This window comes from Thalassophryne amazonica, chromosome 11 (genome assembly GCF_902500255.1).
Source record: "Thalassophryne amazonica chromosome 11, fThaAma1.1, whole genome shotgun sequence".
NCBI lineage: Eukaryota > Metazoa > Chordata > Actinopteri > Batrachoidiformes > Batrachoididae > Thalassophryne > Thalassophryne amazonica.
The window spans coordinates 75,864,544-75,892,234 of NC_047113.1; the positions used below are offsets into that span (position 1 = coordinate 75,864,544).

Sequence of the window (27,691 nt, forward strand, 5' to 3'; positions counted from 1 at the left end):
TTCATAGCTTTGGAGGCCAGGCTGGGCGAATTGGAGATTCGGAGCCGCACCTTGGAAAATCCTACAGCTAGCCAGGCCCCTGTAGTTGGTGCGGACCAAGGTAGCTTAGCCGCCGTTAGCTGTCCCCCAGCAGATCCCGAGCAGCCGGGAAAGCAGGCCAGCTGGGTGACTGTGAGGAGGAAGCGTAGTCCTAAACAGAAGCCCCCTGTACACCACCAACCCGTTCACATCTCTAACCGTTTTTCCCCACTCGGTGACACACCCGCCGAGGATCATACTCTGGTTATTGGAAACTCTGTTTTGAGAAATGTGAAGTTAGCGACACCAGCAACCATAATCAAATGTCTTCCGGGGGCCAGAGCAGGCGACATTGAAGGAAATTTGAAACTGGCTAAGCATAAATTTGGTAAGATTGTAATTCACGTCGGCAGTAATGACACCCGGTTACGCCAATCGGAGGTCACTAAAATTAACATTGAATCGGTGTGTAACTTTGCAAAAACAATGCAACGGACTCTGTAGTTTTCTCTGGGCCCCTCCCCAATCGGACTGGGAGTGACATGTTTAGCCGCATGTTCTCCTTGAATTGCTGGCTGTCTGAGTGGTGTCCAAAAAATGAGGTGGGCTTCATAGATAATTGGCAAAGCTTCTGGGGAAAACCTGGTCTTGTTAGGAGAGACGGCATCCATCCCACTTTGGATGGAGCAGCTCTCATTTCTAGCCAATTTTATTAAACCCCCCAAACCGTGACTATCCAGGGTTGGGACCAGGAAGCAGAGTTGTAGTCTTACACACCTCTCTGCAGCTTCTCTCCCCCTGCCATCCCCCCAATACCCCATCCCCGTAGAGACCACCAACACCAATAACCAGTAAAAATCTATTTAAGCATAAAAATTCAAAAAGAAAAAAAATAATATAGCACCTTCAACTGCACCACAGACTAAAACAGTTAAATGTGGTTTATTAAACATTAGGTCTCTCTCTTCTAAGTCCCTGTTAGTAAATGATATAATAATTGATCAACATATTGATTTATTCTGCCTTACAGAAACCTGGTTACAGCAGGATGAATATGTTAGTTTAAATGAGTCAACACCCCCAAGTCACAATAACTGTCAGAATGCTCGTAGCACAGGCCGAGGGGGAGGATTAGCAGCAAACTTCCACTCCAGCTTAATTAATCAAAAACCCAGACAGAGCTTTAATTCATTTGAAAGCTTGACTCTTAGTCTTGTCCATCCAAACTGGAAGTCCCAAAAACCAGTTTTATTTGTTGTTATCTATCGTCCACCTGGTCGTTCCTGTGAGTTTCTCTGTGAATTTTCAGACTTTTTGTCTGACTTAGTGCTTAGCTCAGACAAGATAATTATAGTGGGCGATTTTAACATCCACGTAGATGCTGAGAATGACAGCCTCAACACTGCATTTAATCTATTATTAGACTCAATTGGCTTTGCTCAAAATGTAAATGAGTCCACCCACCACTTTAACCATACTTTAGATCTTGTTCTGACTTATGGTATGGAAAATGAAGACTTAACAGTATTCCCTGAAAACCCCCTTCTGTCTGATCATTTCTTAATAACATTTACATTTACTTTAATGGACTACCCAGCAGTGGGGAATAAGTTTCATTACAGTAGAAGTCTTTCAGAAAGCGCTGTAACTAGGTTTAAGGATATGATTCCTTCTTTGTTAAGTTTTCCAATGCCATATACCAACACAGTGCAGAGTAGCTACCTAAACTCTGTGAGTGAGATAGATTATCTCATCAATAGTTTTACATCCTCATTGAACACAACTATGGATGCTGTAGTTCCTCTGAAAAAGAGAGCCTTAAATCAGAAGTGCCTGACTCCGTGGTATAACTCACAAACTCGCAGCTTAAAGCAGATAACCTGTAAGTTGGAGAGGAAATGGCGTCTCACTAATTTAGAAGCTCTTCACTTAGCCTGGAAAAAGAGTCTGTTGCTCTATAAAAAAAGCCCTCCGTAAAGCTAGGACATCTTACTACTCATCACTAATTGAAGAAAATAAGAACAACCCCTGGTTTCTTTTCAGCACTGTAGCCAGGCTGACAAAGAGTCAGAATAGAGCCGAGTATTCCTTTAACTTTAACTAGTAATGACTTCATGACTTTCTTTGCTAATAAAATTTTAACTATTACAGAAAAAAATTACTCATAACCATCCCAAAGACATATCGTTATCTTTGGCTGCTTTCAGTAATGCTGGTATTTGGTTAGACTCTTTCTCTCCAATTGTTCTGTCTGAGTTATTTTCATTAGTTACTTCCTCCAAACCATCAACATGTCTATTAGACCCCATTCCTACCAGGCTGCTCAAGGAAGCCGTACCATTAATTAATGCTTCGATCTTAAATATGATCAATCTATCTTTATTAGTTGGCTATGTACCACAGGTTTTTAAGGTGGCAGTAATTAAACCATTACTTAAAAAGTCATCACTTGGCCCAGCTATCTTAGCTAATTATAGGACAATCTCCAACCTTCCTTTTTTCTCAAAAATTCTTGAAAGGGTAGTTGTAAAACAGCTAACTGGTCATCTGCAGAGGAATGGTCTATTTGAAGAGTTTCAGTCAGGTTTTAGAATTCGTCATAGTACAGAAACAGCATTAGTGAAGGTTACAAATGATCTTCTTATGGCCTCAGACAGTGGACTCATCTCTGTGCTTGTCCTGTTAGACCTCAGTGCTGCTTTTGATACTGTTGACCATAAAATTTTATTACAGAGATTAGAGCATGCCATAGGTATTAAAGGCACTGCGCTGCAGTGGTTTGAGTCATATTTCTCTAATAGATTACAATTTGTTCATGTAAATGGGGAGTCTTCTTCACAGATTAGGGTTAATTATGGACTTCCACAAGGTTCTGTGCTAGGACCAATTTTATTCACTTTATACATGCTTCCCTTAGGCAATTTTCATTGTTACGCAGATGATACCCAGCTTTATCTATCCATGAAGCCAGAGGACACAGACACACCAATTAGTTAAACTGCAGGAATGTCTTACAGACATAAAGACATGGATGACCTCTAATTTCCTGCTTTTAAATTCAGATAAAACTGAAGTTATTGTGCTTGGCCCCACAAATCTTAGAAACATGGTGTCTAACCAGATCCTTACTCTGGATGGCATTACCCTGACCTCTAGTAGTACTGTGAGAAATCTTGGAGTCATTTTTGATCAGGATATGTCCTTCAATGTGCATATTAAGCAAATATGTAGGACTGCTGTTTTGCATTTGAGCAATATCTCTAAAATTAGAAAGGTCTTGTCTCAGAGTGATGCCAAAAAACTAATTCATGTATTTATTTCCTCTAGGCTGGACTATTATTATCAGGTTGTCCTAAAAGTTCCCTGAAAAGCCTTCAGTTAATTCAAAATGCTGCAGCTAGAGTACTGACGGGGACTAGAAGGAGAGAGCATATCTCACCCATATTGGCCTCTCTTCATTGGCTTCCTGTTAATTCTAGAATAGAATTTAAAATTCGTCTTCTTACTTATAAGGTTTTGAATAATCAGGTCCCATCTTATTTTAGGGACCTCATAGTACCATATCACCCCAATAGAGCGCTTTGCTCTCAGACTACAGGCTTACTTGTAGTTCCTAGGGTTTTTAAGAGTAGAATGGGAGGCAGAGCCTTCAGCTTTCAGGCTCCTCTCCTCTGGAACCAGCTCCCAATTCAGATCAGGGAGACAGACACCCTCTCTACTTTTAAGATTAGGCTTAAAATTTTCCTTTTTGCTAAAGCTTAGTTAGGGCTGGATCAGGTGACCCTTAGTTATGCTGCTATAGACTTAGACTGCTGGGGGGTTCCCATGATGCACTGAGTGTTTCTTTCTCTTTTTGCTCTGTATGCACCACTCTGCATTTAATCATTAGTGATTGATCTTTGCTCTCTTCCACAGCATGTCTTTTTCCTGATTCTCTCCCCTCAGCCCCAACCAGTCCCAGCAGAAGCCTGCCCCTCCCTGAGCCTGGTTCTGCTGGAGGTTTCTTCCTGTTAAAAGGGAGTTATTCCTTCCCACTGTCGCCAAGTGCTTGCTCACAAGGGGTCGTTCTGACTGTTGGGGTTTTTCTGTAATTATTGTATGGCTTTTGCCTTACAATATAAAGCGCCTTGGGGCAACTGTTTGTTGTGATTTGGCGCTATATAAATAAAATTGATTTGATTTGATACTTTATAAATAAACTGAACACTGAACGAATGACCCGAGAAGTGAGTTATGGAGATCATTTAAAATCAGAAGTATCAAAATGATACTCAAAACAGAAGCTATAGTGAAGTTAACAATCAGAATGTAGGTATGTTAGCATAGTTAAAGTTGTTTTATGGCTGGGTGTAAGACTACAAAGACTATAAACTACCAAAATATTTCATACATTCTTTTACCTGCTTGGTTCGCTAAATCACTGATAAACAGGACTGACCTCACCCTCTGACCTGAATATCTCATTACATCAACTGGAGCGCCAAATCCACTCCATTTCCCTTTGAACAGAAACACTATTTGACTATTTGAAATACCTGATGCCGAAATACCAGCCTTTTAATGTTGCTACTAGAAAGATTTGCTCACTTTTTCTCCTATACAAGTTATTTAAATGTTGCATTAACTCAATAATGCAGCACAAGCATGAGCGGAGTACCTTTAGTAAGGAATGGATTAATTTTTATAATGTTAAAAAAAATAAATAAATACAGAGGTGAAGCCTACTATCATTTGTTGACAGCAGGTTGGTGGCAACTGGCATTTTCAAACCTAAAATTCAAATTTGTGTAGAGTCTTACACCTGCTCATGACAAACCGATTATGCCTGCTACTTTAACAAAGTGCACTATCCAAGCTAATCCCACCCAACTATGTTACCTGAAGGAGTTGTAGATGAAAAAGTGAGTATAAATTAATATGGACCAGATGTTAAATGCATCTTGAACTGTGAGTAAAATCCAAAGGCGCTAATGTGTAACTAGAGCAGGTTATTGTCTGGAGGTCTCACAGCCAACAAGTGTGTAAGTTCATTACATCTGTATCATAAAAATAGTGTGAAAGGGGAAGAATTCAACTATTCATAAGTATAAAAAGATGGACAGTTTACATGATTATGCCAATGAAAAAGTCTTATTGAAGAGAAAGCAAGAGTTTGGAACTTCTGTCCAACACTAAAACCACAAGACAAATTCAAGGACAGGAAATGCTCAAGCTCACTTTTTGCACCGCATTCTGCCTCAAGCATGTTCTACCCATTCACCATCCGTCACTAAAGCAAATCCAGGGGATGACAAAACATCTGACATGGACAATTTACTGTTGTGTTCCATGTTTGAAAGAGCGACTCCAGACATTCTCTGGAGCTCGTATGAGAACTTCACATTTCAACTACACACCGAGGGGGAAAAAAAAAACAAAACACCTTAAACCTCTGCTAGATGCAAACACATCAAACGTCAGACAACAAAAAAAAAAAAAGAAGAAGAAAACAAGCCGTTTGGGATTTGATTTCATGCTCAACTCCCAAAATGATAGATGCACCCCCACAATCAAAACAAAACAAACAAACAAAACAACAAAACAAACTCACTGTTTTGGCTAAAAGCTAAAAAAAAAAAAAAAAAACAAAAATACAAAAAAACACTGCAGATAAGTTTTGATAACACTACAAAAACCTTTCACGATTTTGTCAACTATCAATTTTTTTATTTGCATAAAACATACAAGCATAAGCACACCTCACAAAAGCAAAACGCTCACAAATTCTTTCCTGGTGAAGAAAAAGAATAAAATTTTACCTATGCCTAGACAAAATGCACTGGGTTGGTTTCATTTACCGTGATGGAGGCCTGGAGAGGAATGGACTGAGGCAGAGGAGGTCACTGAGGGTGGTTGATCTCCTTCAGGGCTTTTACTGCTATACGAACCATAGTTCAAAGACGTCTGGTGGCTTTGGTTATACTGTTGGTGTGCTGTGGTTTGGCCTGCAGCTACAAAGAAAAAAAAATATCTGTATAAATTCTAACTTTTTTGCTAGCCCATGGGCCTCAGTGTGTGTGTGTGTGTGTATATACAACCCCTGGCAATAATTATGGAATCACCGGCCTCGAAGGATGTTCATTCAGTTGTTTAATTTTGTAGAAAAAAAAGCAGATCACAGACATGACACAAAACTAAAGTCATTTCAAATGGCAACTTTCTGGCTTTAAGAAACACTATAAGAAATCAGGAAAAAAAAAAATGTGGCAGTCAGTAACGGTTACTTTCTTAGACCAAGCAGAGGGAAAAAAATATGGACTCACTCAATTTTGAGGAATAAATTATGGAATCACCCTGTAAATTTTCATCCCCAAAACTAACACCTGCATCAAATCAGATCTGCTCATTAGTCTGCATCTAAAAAGGAGTGATCACACCATGGAGAGCTGTTGCACTAAGTGGACTGACATGAATCATGGCTCCAACACGAGAGATGTCAAATGAAACAAAGGAGAGGATTATCAAACTCTTAAAGAGGGTAAATCATCACGCAATGTTGCAAAAGATGTTGGTTGTTCACAGTCAGCTGTGTCTAAACTCTGGACCAAATACAAACAACATGGGAAGGTTGTTAAAGGCAAACATACTGGTAGACCAAGGAAGACATCAAAGCGTCAAGATAGAAAACTTAAAGCAATATGTCTCAAAAATCGAAAATGCACAAAATAAATGAGGAACGAATTGGAGGAAACTGGAGTCAGCGTCTGTGACCGAACTGTAAGAAACCGCCTAAAAGAAATGGGATTTACATACAGAAAAGCTAAACAAAAGCCATCATTAACACCTAAACAGAAAAAAACAAGGTTACAATGGGCTAAGGAAAAGCAATCGTGGACTGTGGATGACTGGATGAAAGTCATATTCAGTAATGAATCTCGAATCTGCATTGGGCAAGGTGATGATGCTGGAACTTTTGTTTGGTGCCGTTCCAATGAGATTTATAAAGATGACTGCCTGAAGAGAACATGTAAATTTCCACAGTCATTGATGATATGGGGCTGCATGTCAGGTAAAGGCACTGGGGAGATGGCTGTCATTACATCATCAATAAATACACAAGTTTATGTTGATATTTTGGACACTTTTCTTATCCCATCAATTGGAAGGATGTTTGGGGATGATGAAATCATTTTTCAATATGATAATGCATCTTGCCATAGAGCAAAAACTGTGAAAACATTCCTTGCAAAAAGACACATAGGGTCAATGTCATGGCCTGCAAATAGTCTGGATCTTAATCCAATTGAAAATCTTTGGTGGAAGTTGAAGAAAATGGTCCATGACAAGGCTCCAACCTGCAAAGCTGATCTGGTAACAGCAATCAGAGAAAGTTGGAGCCAGATTGATGAAGAGTACTGTTTGTCACTCATTAAGTCCATGCCTCAGAGACTGCAAGCTGTTATAAAAGCCAGAGGTGGTGCAACAAAATACTAGTGATGTGTTGGAGCGTTCTTTTGTTTTTCATGATTCCATAATTTTTTCCTCAAAACTGAGTGAGTCCATATTTTTTCCCCTCTGCTTGGTCTAAAAAAGTAACCGTTACTGACTGCCACAATTTTTTTTCCTGATTTCTTATAGTGTTTCTTAAAGCCAGAAAGTTGCCATTTGAAATGACTTTAGTTTTGTGTCATGTCTGTGATCTGCTTTTTTTCTACAAAATTAAACAACTGAATGAACATCCTTCGAGGCCGGTGATTCCATAATTTTCGCCAGGGGTTGTGTGTATATATATATATATATATATATATATATATATATAAACAGTCAGACAGGACTTCCGGTGTCATGGCGTAGGGACAGGACGTGCTTGGTGTTCGCTCTCCTGCTTTTATAGTATTTCACCACCATAAACTCGGAATTAGAGAATTAAATCAGATTGTTAAACTCGCAGAAGGTGGGTTAAAAAGAGAAGAGAGTCAAAGAAGACCTGAAAATGTCCAAATCACGGGATAGACGCCTCGTCGTCAAAAACTAGCAGCGCAGCAGAACAAGCTAATAGCGCTAGCTCACCGATAATTAATACAACTGCGAACGACCTACTTAGTGCCATTGAGTCGCTCAAAACAGCTGAAATAGGATAACGAAAGAGTGAGAAAAGATATCAACATCTTACAGCAAGAATTGAGCGGCAAACTCGATTCAATGACTGAGGATGTGAGAGGTCTGTCAGAAAGAGTGGAGGAAGCGGAGACCCGAGTGGGATGTGTGGAGGACGCGACACTAGATCTGACCCAAGCTATGACCGAGAGTTTGAAGCGACAAAGGCGGCTTCAAGACAAACTGACTGAATTGGAGTCGAGATCCCGCAGAAACAACATCAGGATCTTTGGAGTAGACGAGCGGGAACGCCCGAAATCAATGGTACAATTTATCTCAGATTTTGTAAAACGAGAGTTACAGTTATCGACAGACCTGGATTTAAAAATACAGCGTGCGCACCGCATCCCAGCAAAGCGTCCCAGTGCTTTCCCAAGAACCATTATAGTTAATTTCCAGGAATTCACCACTAAAGAAATGATCCTCAAAGAAGCATGGAAAAAGAGAATCCAGTCTAACGGCACAAGTGTCTTTTTTGATCACGATTACGCATTGGAGACGGTTCAAAAGCGCAAGGAATACCAGCAGGTAAAGAAGGCGTTGAAGGAGCGGGGAATACGCTTTCAAACCCCGTATACAAGCATACGTGTCCACTGGGACGACGGTGTGCGAACATACAGTACAGCGCGAGAAGCCGGGCTCGAGCTGAGGAGACGCGGGTTTGAGGTGAAGGTTCCCGCCGCAAATAAAAAAGACGACGCGCAATTTTGGCTTCAAAAACTCCAGGGGTGGCAGTATGTGGGGCAGAAGTCAAAAGAAGATGCGTCAGCAGCAGCGCGAAGAGCAAAGGACAAGCTGAAGGAGTTCCAAAGAAACGACGAGGAACGAGATTAATAAGAAGCTATTTTCCTCAGATAGCTAAACATATAAATTCGGCGGCCCCCTCAAACTTTGGAATTGGAGAGAGGACACCAGGAGATGGCGTTATAACGTTGGACACTCAGGTTTGAGATGTTTATGTCACTCAAACCTTGTATAGGGCACTCCCACTTCGGGGAGATTAGCTCTGGACCTTCCAACGGGGTCGAGGTGGAAGAGATATACAATCCACCGGATGGAAGTCATAAGTATTATTACTATTTTTTCTGTTTAAATAATCTTGTTCTTGTTCTAAGGTTCAGTTTTAGTGTGGGGCTTATTATTATGATATACAGCTTATATGAGCGGGGGGAGTGAATTAAAAATAGTTTCAATTAATATAAACGGCCTTGGTAATCCAATTAAGAGGAGCAGACTATTAACAAACATAAGAAGGTACAAAGCGCAGGTGATTTTCCTCCAAGAAACCCACCTGTCAAAAGCAGAACATGAGAAATTTAAAAAGTTGGGCTACAAAAACTCTTTTTTTGCTCCTATAAAAATAACAGAAGAAGAGGAGTAATTACTCTAACTAACTCTGTAAATTTTGAACTGATGGAGGAAGACTGTGATAAAGATGGGAGATATGTGATGGTCAAAGGAAAGATTGATAATGTCATTGTCACTTTAGTTAACGTATATGCACCTCCAGAAGGAGATCAGAAATGTTTTCAATTATTATATAACAAGATCACTACAAAGACCGAGGGTATACTAATAAGTGGAGGGGATTGGAATACTGTCCTAAACCATGCCAAGGATTCAACTAGCACCAAAATATATAAAAAATAGAACAAAAAATCTTAAAAAGTTAATAGCGGAGGCGGCACTTATAGACGTGTGGAGAGATCTTCACCCCCAAGACAAAGACTATACCCATTACTCAGCAGCTCATAAGGTGCACTCCCGGATTGACTTTTTCTTAATGAAAACCGTTGATAGACACAGAGTTAAAGACTGCAGAATAGGAGTAGCAGATATATCAGATCATAATTCTATACATTTAACAATCCATTTAAAGAATCAAAACAGGACAACATTATGGAAGATGAACACAAACATCCTCAGTAATGAAAAGGTTGTACAAGAAATTAAAAAAGAAATTCAAGATTGCATTATAGTTAACAAAGATGACCAAATAGAGCCCATAATAATATGGGATACTGTCAAAGCTGTTATGCGAGGCAATTTGATTTCTAGAACGGCTCATATTAACAAAATGAAAGTTCTTAATCAGACCAAATTAGAAGAAAAATTGAGGGAATATGAAAAAAACAACATTTCGACAAAAGTGAAGCCTTAGTTAAATGCCTAAAATATATAAGATACCAACTGTCAAATCTGGCGAAAGAAGAAATAGGGAGAAAATTAAAATTCATTAAACAAACCTTTTATGAATCAGGCCTGAAAGCGACAAGATTATTGGCAAAATGTTTAAGATCTCAAAAATTGAGAAATGTGATCTATAAGATCCGAGATCCACATACTAGAGAAATTAACAGTGAACCAGAAGAAATTAAAAAAAATCTTTCAAATCTATTTTAAATCTCTATATGATCAACCAGATCAAGTAGATGGAAAAGAAGTTGAGGATTTCTTGGCTAAATTAGACCTCCCCAACATAGGTACAACTCAGAATAAGACACTATCTAGACCCATAACTAAGGAAGAACTGGACGAGACAATTAATACGTTAAAAAGTAATAAAACTCCAGGGAGTGATGGTTATCCTAACGAATGGTACAAAGTTTTTAAAGACGACTTAACTCCCTTAATGTTAGACTCATTTAATTGGACACTTAAACACGCAAAATGTCCTCCATCATGGAGAGACACAGTCATATAAGTTATACTAAAAGAAGAGAAAAATAAGGAATACTGTGAGTCATATCGCCCAATTTCTATATTGAATGTAGACTATAAATTATTTACTTCCATAATAGCAAGAAGAATAGAGACTTTCCTTCCTGATATAACAGACGAAGACCAGACAGGATTTATAAAAGGAAGGCAAACTCAAGACAATATTCGACGTACTCTACACATAATTCATGAGGCCAAGAAACAAAATATACCATTAGCCTTAGTAAGCCTTGACGCTGAAAAGGCATTTGACAGAGTATGTTGGAGATTCTTATTTGCAGTCTTGAAAAGATTCGGATTCTGTAACGATATTATTAAGTGCATACAAGCCCTATATTATAAACCAATGGCAAGAATTAAAATAAATGGTGACTTGACAGAGAGATTTGAGCTTTTTAGGGGCACCAGACAGGGTTGTTGTTTAAGCCCTGCTCTCTTTGCCTTATTTATTGAGCCCTTAGCCCAACACGTACGACAAACAACCCAATTGAAAGGAGTAACGGTATCTAAAGAAGAGCAAAGACTAAGTGTTTTTGCGGATGACATAATAGTATATCTCCGAAATCCTGATCAAACATTTCCCAACTTGATAAAAATCCTAAAAGATTATGGAAGAAAATCAGGTTACAAATGAAATATTACTAAGACTCAGGTTCTCTGTATCAATTACAAACCAGTTGAATATATCAGACAAAAATATAAACTTAATTGGGACTCAGAACAAATCAAATATTTAGGGATTTATCTGACCAGAGAAGATAAAACATTATTTGAGGCTAATTACGACAGAATAAATGAGGTAATATACAGAGACTTGACAAAATGGACAAACTCAATTTTGGACTTTAGTTCCAGAATTGAGGTAATTAAAATGAATGTTTTGCCCCGTCTATTATATCTTTTCATCTCTTTACCAATCCAAATACCAGATACACAATTTGTAAAATGGGACAAACTAGTGAGCAGTTTTATTTGGAAGGGAGCAAAACCTAGGGTGAGGTATAAAACCCTCCAACTGGGTAAAAATAGAGGAGGACTCGCCCTTCCAAATTTTAAAGATTTTTTCTAGCAGCCCAATTAAGATATATTGTTTTTTGGTGCTCTCCGGAATTTAGTTCTAAATGGAAAAGTATCAAAACTAATTATGACACATGTATACCTCAATCAAGACTGGGTGACAAAGTCAGCCCAAAGAAAAGAATCCAATAATTGAATTCTCTATTAAAATTTGGTGGGATACAATAAACAAATTCAAATTAGAAGGAGACAGTAAAATATTGACATGGCCTTCTCTTTCTCCCAACTTTAGAAGTGGTCAACTAGACTGTACATTCAAAAGGTGGATTGATAGGGGAATCACAGCCGTGACCACATTAATCAAAGGAAGAGTTTTTAAATCTTTTTCCCATTTAAAAAAGGAGTTTGCCCTAGATGACACTGACTTATTTAGATATTTTCAATTAAGACATTTTTATAACTCTGAAATTAGGCCTCATCTTTCACAAGAAAGCAGTGAATTAATTGAGATGATAACTGGTGCATATAGAACATTGCCTTCAAAAATTATTTCCAAATTGTATAAATGTTTGCAAAACTCCAATGGAACTGACTCAATGTATGTCAAAAAAAGTGGGAATCTGAGTTACAACTCAATTTGTCAGAGGATGATTGGCATTCTGTCTGCCTTTTCCAGCATACTACAACCGCCTGTAGACAATGGAGGGAATTCGGCTGGAAAAATATAATAAGATATTTTATTTCACCACTTATCAAAAGTAAGCAGCTCAAATCTCCTCAACAGTGCTGGAGACTCTGTGGTAGTTCGAGTGCCGGTCATTCTCATATTTTTTGGACATGCCCTATTCTCAGACCCTTTTGGGAATCCATAGCTAAAGAAATGGAGGATATACTCGGCTACAAGATTCCTAATGACTTTCAGAGTATGTACTTGGGTTTAACCTCTGAGAAGGTTTTACGGGCAGAAGATATTTATCTTTACAAAGTGATGTTGATTGCAAGCAAGAAAACCATCACAAAGAACTGGCTGAGAAACACCACTTTAACACTGATGCAATGGAAAGAGATTATGGAGGGAATCTTTGAGATGGAAAGAATTACTCACCATTCAAGGCTGCAAGTACCAATTTTTAACCAAAGGTGGAAGAAATGGTTAACCTATAAGACTCATGTATAAAACCGCATGCTCTCGCCCATAATGTAACCCTACCGTCGCCCCCCCCCCCTTTTTTTTCTTTTTCTCTCTAATGGGTGTGTGAGTGTTCTCAATTTGTTCCTATTGTTCTTGAAAACTGTATAAATAAAAATTGGAAAAAAAAAACAGACAAACCTGTGCTTCCTTGACCATTGACAGTTGGTGTCAGTTGACTGGGAGGAGCCACACTGTAACCAGGCTGTACTGCTGTTGTAGAGGATGGCTGAGAGGAGCTGTACTGATGTAAAGGTGCAGCAATTAAACTGGGCATGACTCTGGATGTGGAACTGTTCTGGGATGAACTCAAAGTGCCATATTGGCTACTTCCTGGTAGAGATGGATATGAAACAATGGGGTAAATGGGAGTACCACTGTTGCTAGCAGAAGCAGGAACCAAAGTGGGATGCGCCTGGGGCTGCAGAGGCTGAAATGATTGCTGATTATAGTAGTTTCCTGGCGTGTTGTAGGGTGGATGATGATGCTGCTGCTGGAATGAATGTTGACTGTATTTGACATCTGATGGTGGATGGAGGGCGGCAGGGGCTGTGGCATATGGCTGAGGAGGTGGCACAGAGCTTTGGGGCGTACTGTATGATGAGGGAGCTGCATGATGTTGAGGGAGGTGCTGCTGTGGAATGTTGTTCTGATAATAGTTCATACTGTTCGTTATGACCGGCTTGCTGGAAACAGGAGTGTGATGACCGGAAACAGTAGTGTAGTGCTGTTGAGGAGGTGGAGCGCCATAGTATGCCGTCGCTGGATACATGGATGTGTAGGTCTGTGTTGGACCTGAAGACAGCACACGGAAAGGTGGTAATGTGTACATTCAATAAGATTGTTCACCCAACAGAAACAGACATAATTAATTGATAACCAATCAATCAATAGTTTTGAATGGGTGGGGGGTGGGAGACATTCGCCAGTTCCTGCTTCTCAAATTGGAGGATAATATCAAGACAAAAATAGTGGTGGCTTCTATGAAAAGAAAACAAGGAATAAATCACCTTGGCCTCTTGAAAATTATGTAAAATAAGGATTTACATATAAGTTTACCATAGTGATCAATTGATAATGAAAGTAATATTTCTCAAATCCCTCTAAAAAGGGAATTTCACTGCTGACGCATATGCCATTGCCATACAGTTCCACCACACTAAGAAAACCAAACAAACAACAACAGTCTTGAGTCTGAGCAGACAAACTGTCCAGTCCAACCACCCAAATTAGCCATCGATCAGACACAACCAGGTGAAACATGGGTGTCCATTTTGGATCACACCCACAGAATGCACTACATGACCAAAATGTTGTTACCAACTTGCCCTCACAATGCACACAATACTCTTCATGTGAGTCTTGAAGTAATTTCGCTTGACACGAAGTCACTCCAGCAGCACCCAAAGATCCTCCAAAGAGAAACACCATATTTTCCAGAGTATATGGGTTCAAATCCCCGCCTGACTGGAAAATCACTAAGGGCCCTTGGGCAAGGCCTTTAATCCCCTATTGCTCCCGGTGTGTAGTGAGCGCCTTGTATGGCAGCATCCTGACATCGGGGTGAAAGTGAGGTATTATTGTAAAGCGCTTTGAGCATCTGATGCAGATGGAAAAGTGCTATATAAATGCAGTCCATTTATATAACCCGCTTTTTTTTTTTAATACTTTGGGAGGCCCTGCAACATATATACAAAATAATAATAATAATGAATTTGTTATTCTTAATAATGGATAAAAAAAGTAAGTCCCTTCGGCTGCTCCCTTGTTTGCACTCGGGGCCGCCACAGCAAATCCAAAGTGGATCTGCATGCTAAATTGGCACAGGTTTTACGCTGGATGTCCTTCCTGACGCAACTCCACATTACATGGAGAAATGTGGCAGGGGTGGGATTTGAACCCGGAGCCATCTGAACTGAAACAAAGCGCATTAACCACTTGGCCACCACCCCTGCTATTCTTAATAATGTATAAGATTTTCAGAATCAGAAAATGTTTTATTTCACAGGAATGAAAGCACAAAACAAAATAAACTCCAATATTATACTCTGGAGCAACATACGATGCATAGGTTTTTCAGAAGCAGAAACAATAAACTAATAGTCATTTCCCAGTCTCTCTTTACTATATTATATAGAATTTACAAGATTACCCTCAAATTACAACTAGTTTAAATCACCAAGCATTAAAGCCATTTTAAAACACTGAATTTCAAAGTACTTTACACCACTTTATCCACAGTGTACAAATAAAACTGAAAAAGGAGCAAATTCAGGTGCTTAAGGTGAGAAACTCACCATTTGACATCTTTAGTTAATAACTCATAAATTACTTTTGGTCCATCAGTGTAGTTGCATGTTATGAAACAGATCTCTGCTGAAATCCAGAGGCTGACCAAAGATCACATTCACCCCCAGTGACAAGTTATAAATTTTAATTTTTAACGTAACTGATGAATCTTAGGCGAAGTCAGTAAAACAGCAAAGCAGTGATCAGAGGATTCGCTTCATCAGCTGTTAGCTTACTAGCTGCCCGATTAGCTCCTGTTTATGCGATAGTACAAGAATTAAAAAAAATAATTTTATCTCTTAAACGAATGAATGAATTTGTGACGTGTCAAACTAATTAAAAACCCATCGTAAAATCACGGCGCGCAATTTCACGTATATTTTATGACATAAGCTTAGCATGTTAGCAGCTAACTCATAGTTACGCTAACGAATCTCAGATTTACACGTCGTTCTCTTAAATTAATTAAAATTAATAAATTATATGAAATTAGCTTCGGATACTTAATAGTAAAATAACACAGTAAGTGGTTGACACAGCTGACGAGCCATCACAAAGAAGTTAGCACGCTGCTACCAGCGGGCGTGCTAACAGCATCACCCCGGCCCTTGTTACCGTTTTTATAGGAAGGCGCAGCTCCGCCATTCGGCGTCGAGTTCTGGCTGTAGCTGTTCAGGTTTGTGAAACCCGGCGCAGACATCGCTCGGTCCTGTTATCGTTAAACCCACAAGTACGCAGACAGAAACATAAACATGAGATTCAGTGTTCCACAGGCTGGATTATCCCCGAGAAAGAGGGTTTAAAGGCCCACGCTGGCAGAGCTGACAGCTCGCTCGCCGCAGAGGCTGGAGCTTCACTGCACTCATGTAGCATTAAAGCGCCCCCTAGTGGGTTTACCTTCAACAACACCAGGGGATTATTTAGTTATTGTACTTTTCGCATATTGTAATCATGAAACATTACGGAAGTGCATTGCATTCACTGGATAAATAAAATAAAAGTAGACACCTTATCTCGTAATTACGATTTTGTGCAAGCCCGGCTGTCCTCACCTCCTTCTATAGAGGAGCAGCAGAGACTGTATTACTAACCAGTAGTATCTCTCTGTGGCATAGCAGCCTTGCAGACAGGAAGGCACTGGGGAGGGTCGTGAGGGCAGCAGAGATTATTAGGACCAGGCTGCCAACCACTGGTGAACTGCCAGAGCAGCACTGCTTGTCCAGGGCAAGTAGGATCATCAGTGACATGTCACATACCTTTAACATTTAGTTTTCCCTCCTGCCCTCAGGTAGACAGTACCGTAGCCTGAGTTGCAAAACACGCAGATTCAGGGACAGCTTTTATCCAACAGCCATAAGACAGTTAAATACAAACCTATAGAAAGAACTGTGCAATATAGAATGCAGGACATACAGAATGTAGGCATCTGGTAACAACTTTATCCTTGTAGAATCTTCATACATGCAATATCCTATGTCCTTTATTTATTTATTGTATGTTGTGTATACACAGATAGAGTTATCAATAGGTGTTTTAACCCTATTTATCACCTTCACATACCTTGAACTGGTATTTTGTGCTTTTATCTATTCATGCAGTGCATTGATATTTTGTTCTGACAGTATCCATGTTTTTACTGAATGACATTAAAAATGAGTTTAAGTCTAAGGTGTCTTGTTTTTTTTAATCCAGTGAATGCAATGCGCTTCCGTAAAACATAAATGGTATTGTCTTAAATACTTTAATAATAATTACAAAAATTTAAATTTAATGTCTAAGCATTCCAACAAAATGTTTTTTCTATTTCACTTAAATTAATAAATAAAGCAAATATATACTTTTCAAATATTTATTAATGATATGCATTGCTTTATTGCTCACTATGGCAAAAAGTAACATAAATTTAATGTCTAAGCATTACTATTCCAACAAAATCAGACTTTTTTTTCTATTTGAAGAAATGATGAAGTACTTAAAAATATTGTAATAATCCACTAACCATTTCTCTTCATTACATCAAAATAATCTATATTTAATGTTCAAATGTTCATATTCCAACAATGTGATTTTCTTCCTATTTCTGAAAATCATTTACGAAGAAATAAACCCAAAACATACTTAAAAAATGCATTAATCATTAAATATGCATGGTTTTATTGTCTTCATGTTAAAAAATAATCTACATTTGATGTTCACGCATTCATACTCCAACAACATGGGATATTTTTTTTCCTTTCAGAAAATCAATGAAGAAATAAACTGAATAATATACTTTTCAAAAAGGTATTACTCATGAAATATACATGGCTTTGTTGTCCTCAATCCATAAAACAAACAAACAAACACCACAACAAAATAAAAACAAAATTTAATATCCAAAGATCTGGATTCTAAGAAAATATGACACACACACCCCCCCCCCCCAACTTCTTTTAAAATTTTAATAAATTATGAAGAAACAACAGTTGACTCCTGTATAGTAAAAATCTTTAAAATGTCTTAATTTCACACCTTATCAAATAATTACTTTTAAAACAGTGGACATGTTCCTCTGATTCTGAGCCAGGCTTTAAGAGATGACTTGTGTGTTCAGAGTAAAATCCTACAACATGCAGTAATTAATTTCATGATGTGTCACCAGAATTTCCGCCACTACACATCCTGCGGGATTCTGGGTCGTCCGTCAGTACATTCGCACTCCTCTTTGCGTTGCGCAGTGATGGAGGACGTGTCGCTCTGCAGCTGTTCTTTCCTTTGGCAGGTGGAGCAACAGGAGGTGTGTCCGTTCCTTCTGCACACAGGACACGACAGAACCAGCTGGCAGCAGAACTGTGTGGAACAGAGCTGGTACTGGTCCCAGGGACTGCCGCAGTACCTGCAGTCTGAACAGAGAACCACAGGGTTTCAATACATTAGTAATTCATATCTAACCTACAGTTGGATGCAAGTACTTTTCTGTAAAAAACTTGAGCTTGCATTATCAACTGTGCAGATAGTAATTCAAGTTTTAAATTTTTAGTCAGCATCAGGTGGACATCTCTGCACTTGTCTTTTGTTAGATTAGCACTGCATGCGGGACCATAGACCACCACGTCCTGCTACAGAGACATGAACGTCTAACTGCCATTAAAGGAGCAGCACTATGGTGACCTAAGTCCTCCATCTCTGGCACATTGTTAACAATGAATCCTCTGTAGTCACAAAAGTTACAGTATGTCCGTGTGACGACATCAAGTCCTTTAGCAACTTTTAGCAAGAAATAGACCTGAAAGTGTTGAGCAGGATATTCTGTGCCCCGTTTCTCAGTAGCTATATTCACTCACTCATCTTCAACCGCTTATTTGGGATCTGGTCACGGGGGCAACAGCTCCAGAAGGGGACCCCAGACTTCCCTTTCCTGTGCCACATTGACCACCTCTGCCTGGTGGATCCTGAGGTGTTCCCAGGCCAGTGTGGAGATATAATCTCTCCACCTAGTCCTGGGTCTTCCCCGGGGTCTCCTCACAGATGGATGTGCCTGGAACACCTCCCTAGGGAGGCGCCTAGGGGCATCCTTACCAGATGTCCAAACCACCTCAGCTGGCTCCTTTCAACGCGAAGGAGCAGCGGCTCCACTCCAAGCTCCCGACGGATGACTGAGCTTCTCGCCTTATCTCTAAGGCCTGGTTCACACGGCAGGATAATTAAGCCGATATCGGACCTGATCTTCACCTTCCGACAATCTTAAGGACGCCCCGACAATCGTGATGATGTTAAAGACAATCTTATCAGATATTCCTGCCGTGTGTGGTGTGTTAAGAGCGCTCTGATCTGCTCTGAAGGACACGAGGGGCGCTCCGATCGCAAATCGGGGATATTCAACATGTTGGATTGTCTTGGCCCGATATCGCAGCGTGTGATGTCCTTCGACCACAAACGAGCATGCAGCCTGCTGAATGTGACGGACGTATGGAGTGAAAAATAAAATCAAAACAGCTCTTCTGACTTACCAGAAAGTCCGGTGGTCGCGCTGTCTCCACTCCTTTAAAGAACGCCTTATCTTTTTCTTTTTGTATGTTTTTTCCCCTCTGTTTTAAATAGTCCACAAAGTATCTCCGTTTGTTTACTTTGAAGTCACGTTTAATCTCGAGAGATTTTGCGAGATTTCCTGTCTGAGCTGGGAATGTTTGTGTGTGAAATCTGTTTGTGTGTGGAGTTGCTGTCCTTACTGTACTGTACGACCAAACCTTTTAGATCTATGATTTTTTTTATCTTCACGTATGTGGTCTCTCAGGTTTTGGAAACCTAAAGATCATTTTAAAGTCCTGTCGTGTGAACCAGGCTTAAGGGAGACACCAGCCACCCTCCTAAGGAAGCCCAAATCGCCACATTTCAATATATCCAGTTCAAATAATTTTGGGCAGCCATTAACTCATCTGTACTTTTCAAAATTACCTAAGTATTCAGATATAAGTTTGAAAATAGATGTGACTTCTTCTCATATTTTTGCATATTCAGTGGCCATGAGAAGCATTTTAATGCCATGTTTTATGATTGTCGCGTACACTGCCTATGTTTAAACGATCAACCTAAATACTGGGTGCGTTAAAAGTGTTTTTAATCCTAAGTCAAATTACATAAAACTACAAAATGTTCCCTTCGATACACCTTTGATTTGGAGATGATGTAGCATTCTCCACAACAGCTTTTGTACCACTCGGTGGTGGTCAGACTAACCTGAAATGACGTCGTTGTTGGAGGAGATTGCGTAGCGCTCATCAAATACAAATAGTTTCCCGCGATAGAAACCCTCTGGGAAACGCTCCAGGTATTTATGAATTCCACCCTTCAGCTGATAAACGTCTTTGCACACATCCTAAATTCAGAGAAAGAGAAAAAGACAAAAAGACAACGCCAAGTCCAATCTGATGCAACAGATCAGTGCGTTTGTAACCTAAAGACAGGAAACAGCCGCAATAACTTCAGCCCACAGACACAGAAGCGTTAATTTGCATCAACTTCAGACAAATAAGAATCTTCTGGAACTCTAATTATTATGTGGAGAGGTGTAATGTCAAAACCAGATTTAATGCACACAAATACACACATACAAAAAACAAGCTAAATCAATCAAGTCACAGGTGTGTCACAACGACTGAATAAAATTAAAATTATATTAATTAAAATTAAAAATTAAGAGATTTAATATCAATTTATTATAAAAAAATGTAGACTCTGAAGAGTTTACTGATTTTGGAAAAGAAATGACTGAGTCATGGTGACGGATGTCATGTGTAAAATACGAGTATGTCCATGCAAAGATATGCAAAGTTGTTGGAAAGTTTATACAAGCAAACTTGTGCAACCAGACATAACAATTCAAACCAGCAAAACAAAAATAAGTGCAACCGCTTCTCCTTTTATTACTCGGGGTGGATGCTGATAAAACACGCTAAAGCAGTTGGGATTCTGACCCATCAACGGTGGATATTGCAAACATTTTCTCTCAGGGCTGAACGCAGAACTCATCGACAGGTCTAATGCTGCGTTCAGGGGAAGCTGGGAAATTTGTGACCTCCAACTAGGGAAAAAAAAATCCAGCAGGTCAGATTTCATAAAGTAATTCGGGAAAGGATTCTCAAGCATGACTTCGGTATTTGATGACATTCCCCAAATTATATGTTTTAAAGATTATTTCAAAAAAGCACAGTTGTTGCAAAATTATGCGATGCACCAACCACCACATGAATTACATGTCTGTTGAAAAGCAATTGCTGTTTTTTTGAAAACCAACAATGTAAACCTGGAAGCAGATATGGTTGTTTTTTTCCCCACAATTTGCACAATGTACATGCAAAATAATGTAATTGTGATTTCTGGCATCTGGCTTCTGATGTGTACTGAATGCAGCAGAAACACTGTTGCTGGTGACTCTTGACAAACGGCTAACATAATGAAACAACAGCACCCTCTTGTGGAGAAACTATAGCCAGCACTAACTAAATATGAGTGAGTTGAATCACAAGCAGGTTTTTTTAATGGGCTACTTGGATCATGGACACTAAATTTCAACCTTACTGAGTCCAGTCATAGCTCTGTCCTACAGACTAAGTGTGATGTCATTTCCTTAGCGATGCCCGCGGAGACACTAGCTTGTGCCTTGATACGCTTATAAAGGAAAGAACTCCAGTTTTATAAGACACAAGTAAAGCTCAACCTTTTCTGAACCTTTCAGGATCTGTCTTTCATATTGACTCTGACTTTAATATTAATGGATCCATTTTTGACTGTGTATAAAAATGGGAGTAAGTGACTACATTTCAATGCATTTTTCTTCCCCTTAAACACACTGAACAAATACTGCCACACTTTTGACCACCATGTCCATTGTTTGCATGGCACGGGGAGGTAATGTGACACTGAAAAATAAAACATAACACAATGCTAAAAAATACCCTCAGCTGTATGAGCACATAATCAATGAAAGAGTGTGTAGAAAGAATGTGACTTTTGACCCATTAGGATAGGTCAAGATTAGCCATATTTGAACTTGTCCAAGGTCTGTGTCCCAAGAATGTTCCCTGTGAATAGTAATAAGACTGGAGTTATGCTGTGCACAGACAGACAGACAGACAGATGGACACACACAAAGTCTTTGCAATACCTGATGGCCATATTTGGCCTCGGTAAAAATGAGCGACACTTCTTATAGTTTTGGTTTGTTGTGCAGCATACGGGTATCCAGGTTGAAGCTCTCTACTCAGAAATCACATCTATGCATCCAGATCGATCGACTCACTTTGGAGTGGAGATAGGCGGAGCCACGTTCACAGCGGATCCCTCCTGTGCAGTACATCAGCACCTTCTTGTCCCTGAAGAGCTCCAAGTTCTGGTCGACGTAGTCTGGGAAGTAGCTGAACTTACGGATGTTTGGGGCCAAACACTGACGAAAATGACCCTAAGAAAGAAACACAGTCACAGTCTGTATGATCAGTAGAGGGCCTAGTTTAGATGTGTGCAGATCATTTGGGAGAGGATAACTCAAATGTTCTAGACTAATATGACCCTAATGAACAACTTGCGATATGTGCCAAAATCTTTATACAGGAAAAACAGCCCAAAAATGACCACACCCTTTTTTTGTCCTGTTACTTCTAATACAGCTGTATTTTCTAAACTGCAGCAGCTATAGATTTTCCAAGGTATTCAATATGTTCAGAATGACAACAGATGTTTGGGAGGGTCATAGATTGGGCTGACTGATTTGTTGTCCTCTTTTCAGGGATGATTTCTGTCACACATTGTGAAAGAAGGTCAAACATAGAATTGTCCTTAAAGGGTTCATTTGGGCAGCATGGTGGCTTAGTGGTTAGCACTGTTGCCTCACAGCAAGAAGGTCATGGGTTTGAGGTCTGTGTGGAGTTTGCATGTTCTCCTGTGTTTGTGTGGGTTCTCTCCAGCTGCTCCGGCTTCCTCTCACATGCAAAGACATGCAGGTTAGGTGGAATGGAAACTTTAAAAATTGTCTGTAGATGTGCGTGCGGGTGTGAATGTGTTTCTCAGTCTAAATGTGGCCCTGTGACAGACCGGCATCCTGTCCAGTGTGTACCCTGCCTCACGCCCTCTGACTGCTGGGTTAGGCTCCAGCCCCCTGTGACCCTTAAATGGAGTAAGCAGGTATAGAAAATGGATGGGTTTATTTGGGCAAAGATCAAGAACAAGGAATTTGATATTTCACCCCATTTGGACCAAATGTGACACACATACACTCAAAAAAATGGCTCATTGGATGAACTCAATTAAATTATGTGCAGGATTTCCATCTAATAAATATATGTAGCCCCAACTCAAATAACACATCCATGCAAGATAATGTAATTTAGTTGGGACGACATATATTTATTAGATGGAATCCAATCCAATGAGTCAGTTTTTTGAGTGATATCACTCACACAAATGACTCATTGGATGAGCTCAATTCAATTATGAGCAGGATTTACATCTAATAAATATATGAAGCCCCAACTCAAATAAAGCGCATCCATGCAAGATAATTTAATTTAATTTAGTTAAGGCTACACATATTACTTAGATGGAAATCCTGCCCTAAATTGAATTGAGTTCATCCAATGCCTCACTTTTTTGAGTAAAGGTGGATTCCAGAACCACAGCAATGCCCAGCAAAGAGCAGTCATTCAAGAGTAGGTCATAGGTCAGATTTCCACCAGACATGAATTGTGTTGTTTAACAGGAAATTCTAGCCAAAATGACCATATCCTTATTGATATTCAACCTATATGCCAAACCCCTGAGCATGAATATGCTCAGGGATACTATGACAGAGAATGAAAATTAGATTAGCAGATACCAACTCAACTAACACCTCTAAACCTCGTAAATGAATAAATCAATCCTCGTAGTAATGTGACCAAACCAAGTAGAAGACAAGACACTGATGCACGACTCATAATTATAGGTTACTAAGAAAAGATTTGTCTTAAGTCAGGATTTTAGAAAACTTGACTGTCCTATCTTGACTGGCAGAGTGTTCCAAAAAACAGGTGTAGATAACAGAAAGCCTCGTGGCCTCCTGACTACTTCTTTACCTTTGGAATACAGAGTAATCCTACATTCTGGGAAAGCTGACTACAGGTCAGTACATAAGGCTTTACAATAATCCCCTTAAAAAAAAATCAAATGTGCTTTGAATTTTCTTTTCTTTTTTCAGTAAAAACATTGAAAATGGATTCCACCTTTTCTTCAAAAACACTTAAATTAAACAAAATACCAAAACATTCACACCAAAATACTATAAAACATGTCATTAATTAATGTGCATGTTTACTTATTATGGTGCTGGCAGAGAGGAACAGGAAGGGATCATCCTAAACAAACGTTTCCACCTGTGAACCTGATCTGAGCAGGAATGATCATTAAACCTGTGTCGAAACCATGACGTCAGGATCTCCAAGACTGCAACAAGTTAATAGCTAGTTAATATCTAATGCAGGTTTTTGTTTGTTTTTTTTTTATATTGAACAGAATTTTAGCTGAGGAAGCTTCTGCAATTTGAAGTGAAACGTCCTCGCGTCAAGCAACCCAGTCCAGTCGAAGATTCAAGCTTCTCTACTGCACAGCTGTTAATCATCTCTTGGTTGTCTCATGTAATCACAACTTTAAGCCTGGAAAGCAGCAAAGTAAACACTATGATGGAAATATGACGTACAATTTTACTCTCATAGAAGTTGCGGCAGTCCAGCAGAATGGTGTCGTCACACAAATCGCCTTTGGCCAGAAGAGCCTCCACTTCTTTATGAAACTCTTCAGGCTCCAAGTGAATCCCTGAGATAGAGAAGAAAATAAGCATATTGACGGACTCGCTAGTGGATGGAATGGTTACACTCTGATCTAAGCAGTACCTGCCATTTGGTATGAGATCACATCCGGATCGACTCCCATGGGGACGATTTCTTTGTAGACACTGACCCTCAGATCTGGAAAACACTCGGCACCACCATCACTCGTCTGAAGGCAAACACACAAAACAATTCACATTTGTAGTTTAACTTTCACTCAGTACAGCAGAGTCATGTTTTATTTTGACGTTTAAATGTGATCATTGTTGTTGAAACACTGTGGCAGGTTGTGGCCTGGAGGACGGAGAGGCAGGCTTATAACCAGAGGGTCATCAGTTTGATCCCCCCAAGATAGGAAACTCCCCAAGGTGCCCTTGGTCCTGGTCTATTTGACTTTTATGGAAAATGCTGCAAGCAAGGAGCAGGTGGTATACAACTGCAGAACAGCGCCACCAACATGTGCGATGGTGAGTAATTACAGCGATAATGAATTTAAGAGCCCAACTGTACAATCTGTCATCCACTGTGTGTTATGTCGACCTTAAAGTCTGCTTTGTCCATCTTGAAGAGAGGATGTGAACACATGGCGTCGATATAAAGTTCAGTGGCCACGTTGGTTCCACCAACTGTTCCGTTGACACCTTCTGTCGCCACCCTCACCTGAAGAGAGAAGTAAGACGAAGGTAAAATTACAGGAGATGGATACAGAGGAGCTTGGATTAGACATTCATTCATTTGTTGTGTAGATCATTCATTCATTGTACCTTTCCAGTTAAATGGAGCTTTTCACACAATGTTTTCTGCCATGTACAGATGACGTGTGGGTCTTCCACCTGACAGTAGCAGTAATACAGCAGAACCTTTCCTGGACCCCTGACCAAAAACAAACAACAACAACAACAAAAATTTAAATCATCAGTACTGGCTACACGATGACAAGCTTACCACAGACATGTGGCTTCATAGTGAAGTCACCCCACTGCAAACTCACCACAGGTAAAGTCACCCCACTCTAGAAACACAATATTTCAATTCTGATATTTTCATGTAATTATTTATCCACACCAGTGGCATAATACACTGTTCTTACTTGGTGAGACGATGTTTTAAGGTTGGGGAATGTAATTGTCAGGTAAAAAGCCCATTGATGGGGGAAGCAGGGAGCACTGCCCAATTCTATATATCACACTGGCAGCTCCCCAGCTTTAAACTAGTTATTCTTAATTACTGTAGAAAATAAGCACGGATAACTGGAGTGGGTTGACTTCACTGAAAAAAGTGAGGTAACTTCACCTGGGGCGAGTTCGCAGTGGGATAACTTCACTTGCTACCGACACATGAGGCTTCACAAAATCCAGTTCAGCAATTTTTAGGTTTTGACCCCAAAACCAATCTGCCTAACACATGTATCAAGTTTGATGAAAATCAGGCAGTTTGGAAAGATGTTACTGCACTTAAGATTTTTTTTTACTTTTACAAAGTATGTTCCAACAACCTTGACCTTTGACCCAAAAGTCAAAAGACTTCTTGGGGTCAATACACCTGGTGAAAATTGATCAGTTAAAAATAGAACTTACTTACTCACAAAATTTTTACAAAGCACTCTCCAGTGCGCTTCTTTTATTGGAAAACACATGAAAAACAAATAGAACTTGTACTTTAGCAGCTGCTCCTCAGAGATGTGGCTGGTGTCGGGGATCCATGCAGAAATGTCCACTGGCTCAGCTGACTGGGGCTGTTCCTCCAGACGGTGTAACCAGCGCTCGTACGTGGGCTGCGTGAGCTGCTGAATCTCAGCATCATGAGTCCTGGCCACGTGTCTGTTTATGGCAGAATGTTCCCGGAAGGTTTGGCCACAGCAGCTCCAAGACAATGGTGAACTCTCTTCACCCGGACTGCTCGACCTTTTAGACGCCACAAACGCGCTGAATGTCTGTTAAAATCAAACAGTCAAACATAGACTCAGAAAAAATATCAACGCAACACTCTGGTTTACATTCCCATTTTTCATGCATTGATGGATAGTAGGGATTAGCAGCAGCCCCTAACTTTTCCACATGAAAGCCGGATTATTCTGATGATGACGAGAGGAAAACCAGTTGTCTCACCACTCATGTGCCCTTGAGCAAGACCCTTAATAGACAGGTTGCTCCCAGGGAGCAGCTGAGCACCGTGCACAGCAGCTCCTGATGTGTGTGTGTGTTGTGATGTGAAACAAATACAAATAAACAGATGGATGTGAAGAGGCGGGGCATATTGTTTGATAACATATTATTATAATTATTATTATTATTATATTAGAAGTATTGTGAACAAAAGTGAAAATAAATAAATAAATAATATTTATAATAATAATAATAATACTGCGATGAAATATGAATATCCAGAAGAAAGAAATTTAGAATGATTAAACTTTTGGCTTTTACTTACCACTGCATAAATAATAGCAAATATATTTACGATGTTTTAAATTTCATTTTAAGAGTTCTACGTTATTTTAACAAATATTGGTGACATTTGACATGTCATCTCAGCAAGAATTTTTTTTATTATTATTATTTTTAATGCTCACCTTTCTCCTGCAGAAACTTTGATATTTTCTGAGTGAAGCAGAAAGTAATTTCTCCTTTTTAAATCCACGTGGAGTCAAAGTATCGAACTCTGTGCAGGATTTATTATCGTTTGACGCCATCACCTGTGTATCTACATATATTAAAAAAAAAATCTGTATTTTTTTATTTTTGCTGTCGAATTTTAAAGCACACCGCTTATTTGCAGTGTACAAAGCAAAACTAATTCGTTATTGCATTATCCGGATTAAGAAATGTTCGCCTACAGTCGTGGCAAAGATGAAATATTAAGTCTTAAACGTATTATTTATTACACGTCTTCTTGTCGCCAAACGTGCTGACACGAAAGTCGGAAGAAAAAAATACGGCGCACAAGCAACGACTACTTCCACTTGACCGCAGTGACGCGCCAGACC

The 27,691-nt window shown here is 39.5% G+C and overlaps 2 protein-coding genes across 6 annotated transcripts in view; both read right to left on the bottom strand.

Annotated features, from left to right (window-relative positions):
* sec24b (SEC24 homolog B, COPII coat complex component) overlaps positions 1-16,225 on the bottom strand; it is a 49,122-nt gene extending 32,897 nt beyond the window's left edge. For 4 of the 5 annotated variants that reach the window (XM_034182197.1, XM_034182196.1, XM_034182195.1 and 1 more), the window contains exons 1-3: positions 15,986-16,225; positions 13,223-13,876; positions 5,856-6,008 (exon numbers count right to left, since the gene is read on the bottom strand). In XM_034182197.1, the coding sequence (XP_034038088.1) occupies positions 5,856-6,008; positions 13,223-13,876; positions 15,986-16,070 (892 nt within the window). In that variant the 5' untranslated portion in view covers positions 16,071-16,225. The remainder of the gene's footprint in view (positions 1-5,855; positions 6,009-13,222; positions 13,877-15,985) is intronic. The other variant, XM_034182194.1, reaches the window with a different exon arrangement.
* Positions 16,226-17,496: 1,271 nt separating this feature from the next.
* Positions 17,497-27,663, bottom strand: LOC117520866 (thiosulfate sulfurtransferase/rhodanese-like domain-containing protein 2). The gene is made up of 9 exons (XM_034182198.1): positions 27,278-27,663; positions 26,364-26,638; positions 25,470-25,578; positions 25,246-25,365; positions 24,769-24,874; positions 24,576-24,691; positions 22,149-22,307; positions 20,087-20,225; positions 17,497-18,252 (listed from the first exon to the last, which is right to left on the bottom strand). The coding sequence occupies exons 1-9, from the start codon at positions 27,395-27,397 to the stop codon at positions 18,023-18,025; spliced, it is 1,374 nt and encodes a 457-aa protein (XP_034038089.1). The 5' UTR covers positions 27,398-27,663; the 3' UTR covers positions 17,497-18,022.
* Between the last annotated feature and the right edge of the window lie 28 nt (positions 27,664-27,691).

What these genes read in the sequence shown, in the direction of transcription:
- LOC117520866 (XM_034182198.1), bottom strand. Translation starts at nt 27,397, where the DNA reads ATGGCGTCAAACGATAATAAATCCTGCACAGAGTTCGATACTTTGACT. An exon ending in AGCTCCATTTAACTGGAAAG is followed by an intron (nt 25,366 to 25,469) that starts GTACAATGAATG and finishes TTCTCTCTTCAG; the next exon opens with GTGAGGGTGGCGACAGAAGG. An exon ending in CCGCCTATCTCCACTCCAAA is followed by an intron (nt 20,226 to 22,148) that starts GTGAGTCGATCG and finishes CTCTGAATTTAG; the next exon opens with GATGTGTGCAAAGACGTTTA.